The following is a 3,978-nucleotide window of genomic DNA, read 5'->3' on the forward strand; positions in this document are numbered from 1 at the left end:
TCTTTTAATAAGTAACACCTTTTTACCTTGATTTTCAAAAAAGATAACAACTTCTACTCTCTTGATTTTTTTTTAATTAAGACAAAAGCCTATACTTTTTTCTTCGGAACCAAGACAAAAAATTCTATATATCTTTAATTTAAAAATCAAAGTGTATTATAAAAAATAACATTTTCGTTTCTCTTTGTTGCATTAAACAAATTTTTAATTTAGTTTTAATAATAAGATTTCCTAATTTATTTAAAATTATAATTCTAATAATAATTATACTATTTGTATTATAAATGCCGTCATTTTATTTTCTTATTATAAAATATTTTACATTCATCACTTTTTTATTATACCGAAAAGGTAGAATTAAGTTAAATTAAATTATACAACATTGGTTTAATTAAGTTAACTATTTATTAAGTAAAACTAAATAAAAATAAATAAATGATAATAATGATATTTTAATAAAAGAATCCAACAAAAGTGAATCAAAATTATTCCAAAACAATGTTACCCACCAATCATTCTACCTTGATTTTGGTGGACACGTGTGGCAAGCTTATCTCAATGATGATTAAGTCACTTCTTTCAAGGTCATAGATTTCCTACAAAACGACAAAATAGAAAGTGTGACTATGGGATTTCACAAGCCAATCTAGGGTTCCTTCAATGGTGTGCTAAAGTGACCCTTTTTCTCTCTCTAACTTTGGCCATCCACCACATTACTTTCTCTCTCTTGAAATGGTCCCTACTTTGGAAAACTTTGAACCTTCATCCCCCTCTTTCTGCTTTGGCCTAATCTCTTCACCCACATTATCACAAATTCCACACCCATAAAAGGCCTTCCCCTCTTCAAACCCCAAATATTTCAATCCTCTCTCAAGGCTATATAGCTTCTGTCTTTGTGTTCATTTTGCACTAAACCCACCCAACCTTACACCCAAAAACATTCTTTCTCTTTGCATATATTTTCTTTGTTATTTACTTGAATTAGGGTTATGGGAACCCCACAATCCAACAACTTGCCCCCAGGGTTTAGGTTCCACCCTACAGATGAAGAGCTCATTCTTCACTACCTTAGGAAAAAGGTTGCCTCCATTCCTTTGCCAGTTTCCATCATTGCTGAGGTTGATATCTACAAGTGTGATCCGTGGGAGCTACCAGGTTTGTCACCTGCTCTATCACTACACCATTTTTTTACATGAGAAGTGAACAATTTTTATGGCTTAGATTTCATTTTTTTTTAAATATTATCTGATACATCAAAATTTTTTACATTCATTTGACACTATCTTTACTTACTTTTTACTTTTTTCTTTCTTAAAAAAATACAAAAATTTATACTTTTATGACTATTTTACCTTTGTACTTTATATCAAATAAATGTAAAAGTGTGTTATAGTACTATTACTTTTTTTTCTTTTTAATGTTAATGTTTGAGATTTTTTTATGTGGATAATAATAATAGTTAGTATTTATTAGAAAAATAATTTTTTGAAACACCTAACTTTTTAGGTTCATTTGACACTACTCTTTCCTACATTTTATTTTTTCTTTTTTGAACAAATACAAAATTTTATATTTTTATGACCATTTTACCTTTATACTCCGTATCAAATGAATGTAAAAATGTGTCATGGTAGTATTATTGTATTTATTAATAAAAAATTTGAATCTATCATTTCTCTCGTCTCTTTTATCTATTTTCCAAATAATTTTCTATGTTCTAAATGGTAGAGCAGTGGAATGAATCGATCTCTCTTACTCTTTTTGTAACTTTACCACATGTTGACGTGTGTTATTTGTGTGGTGTTCGTTTTTGTGATGGGAAAGATTGTTTTGGTTTTGGTTTGTTGAACAGCTAAGGCTGCGTTTGGGGAGAAAGAGTGGTACTTTTTCAGTCCGAGAGACCGGAAGTACCCAAATGGAGCTCGGCCAAACAGGGCAGCTGCTTCAGGGTATTGGAAAGCAACAGGCACTGATAAGAACATAGTCGCATCATTGGGTGGAGGAGTGAGAGAACATTTTGGTGTGAAGAAGGCTTTGGTGTTCTACAAAGGAAAACCCCCAAAGGGTGTTAAGACCAATTGGATCATGCATGAATATCGCCTTGTTGATACCAATAAACCTGTTCGGATCAAAGACACTTCCATGAGAGTGAGTTTTCCTATCTATTTTCATCATAATAATTAATAATATTTGCCTCATAATATTTTCAATAAATACATATTCGGGGCATGTTATAGTCTATAAATATCATTTTTTTATTAATAACTAATTAATTAACTAAATACATTTTATTTCTTTTTGTTAGTTGGATGACTGGGTTCTATGCCGGATATACAAGAAGTCGAAACACAGTCTAAGTTCAATCACAGAGGCAGCTTTTACAGTGGAAATGAAAGAGCAAGAAGAAGCAGAAGAAGAAGAGCAAATGAAAGAAAGGTTTTCTTTTTCAGCAATCTCCAACACTACAACAGCTCTTCTCCCTCCTCCACAAGCCACACTCATATCTCAAAAATCTCTATCCTTCTCCAACCTCTTGGATGCAACAGACTTTTCCATGCTCAGCACCATCTTATCTGAGAACCATAACTCCACTAATTACCAAAACACAACCGAAACCTTGTTCAACTCTCAGAATATGGATCCTGAAACCCCCCAAAATTTCTACAACAACAGCACTCATATTAACAATAGTACCTGTTTCATTCAGAAGAACCCTTCAGTGATTTCCCACATGGATGAGAACATGATGTACCCTCCAAAGAAACACCATAGTTCCTCCTGCCATTTTCCTAACACCACCCTCCAAAACCAGAACCCCCAATGGAACTTCATCTTCAAGCAGCCTCACATCAATCACCAGCTACTTCCGGGTCCCCAAAATCTTCAATTTCAGTGATAAAACCAAAACAAAAAACAAAAAAAAAGGGACAAAATTTCAAAAACACTGAAATATCTGTTAGCACAGGGAAAGATAACAATTATGTTCCTTTACTTTCTTTTACTTTTTTGTTGTTTTTGAAATTATGGAGAAAAGGGTTTCATTTTATTCCAAGTATATTCGTCTGAGGAAGTCTTGGAATACTGAACATGTTCATGGAAAAAACCAGAGAATAGTTAGATACGGCTTGACAAGGAAAAGGTTTCACTATTGAATGGTTAAAAAAAGTCCACAAATAGCGTACAAAATGTTCATTTGTACGTGTTGGGTTGGCAAATTGGTTTTGATTATTATGTGTACTTTGTGGACTTTGTATTTGTATTGGTTGGATTGTGATATTATTATATTCTTTTTCCGATTGAATTTTCTTTTGGACTTGCATTATCACCATTTGTCATTTGTACATATTTTTTGTTTATAGTTTTATTATAAGCTTATAATCAAGATATCATATTTTGTAACATTCTATAATATTCTTTTTTCTAATTAGATAATTTTACTCCTTAATAAATTAAAATAATTTATTTAGTAAAATAAATCGTTGAATAATTTATTTATTTTAAAATAACTAAAATCTTTCTCTCTTTTATATAAGTTTTTAATATTATTTTCATGAAACTATATATATATATATTATTACTTTGTTATTTTTTAATTAATTAGTCATAAAAATAATAAAATTTATTAAAATTATATGTATTAATGCAATAAAAATACAACAAGCATGTGCCCATAAACGTATGTCTTTTGGGTAGTTCAAGAGTACAAATTGGCAATCAAACTCTAAAGTCAAACAAATAACCAAATATCTAAATGTTAGAAACGAGCAATATAACATTAAAGAATCTATGCCATATATATTTTCCAAATAAAAAAAGGTTGCTCGTTGTGGTTGCTTTAGTTATTATTTTATAAAAGTTGTTTAACTTTTTGTTCATAACTTTTTTTCTTCAAAAACGTGTCCTAAAGTAATACCAGTCTTCCGTTTTCGTATGATTAATTTTTTTGTATTCAAATATATAAGTAGATAATATCTATGT

General features: G+C 30.4%; 1 protein-coding gene across 1 annotated transcript; it reads left to right on the forward strand.

The window, feature by feature from the left end:
* Nucleotides 1-658: 658 nt before the first annotated feature.
* Nucleotides 659-3,305, forward strand: LOC106774802 (NAC transcription factor 47). Its single transcript, XM_014661839.2, has 3 exons — nt 659-1,155; nt 1,853-2,148; nt 2,306-3,305. Exons 1-3 carry the CDS (start codon nt 990-992, stop codon nt 2,894-2,896), a joined length of 1,053 nt encoding a protein of 350 aa, XP_014517325.1. The 5' UTR covers nt 659-989; the 3' UTR covers nt 2,897-3,305.
* The last annotated feature ends 673 nt before the right edge of the window (nt 3,306-3,978 follow it).

The sequence above is a fragment of the Vigna radiata genome, chromosome 1 (assembly GCF_000741045.1).
Source record: "Vigna radiata var. radiata cultivar VC1973A chromosome 1, Vradiata_ver6, whole genome shotgun sequence".
NCBI lineage: Eukaryota > Viridiplantae > Streptophyta > Magnoliopsida > Fabales > Fabaceae > Vigna > Vigna radiata.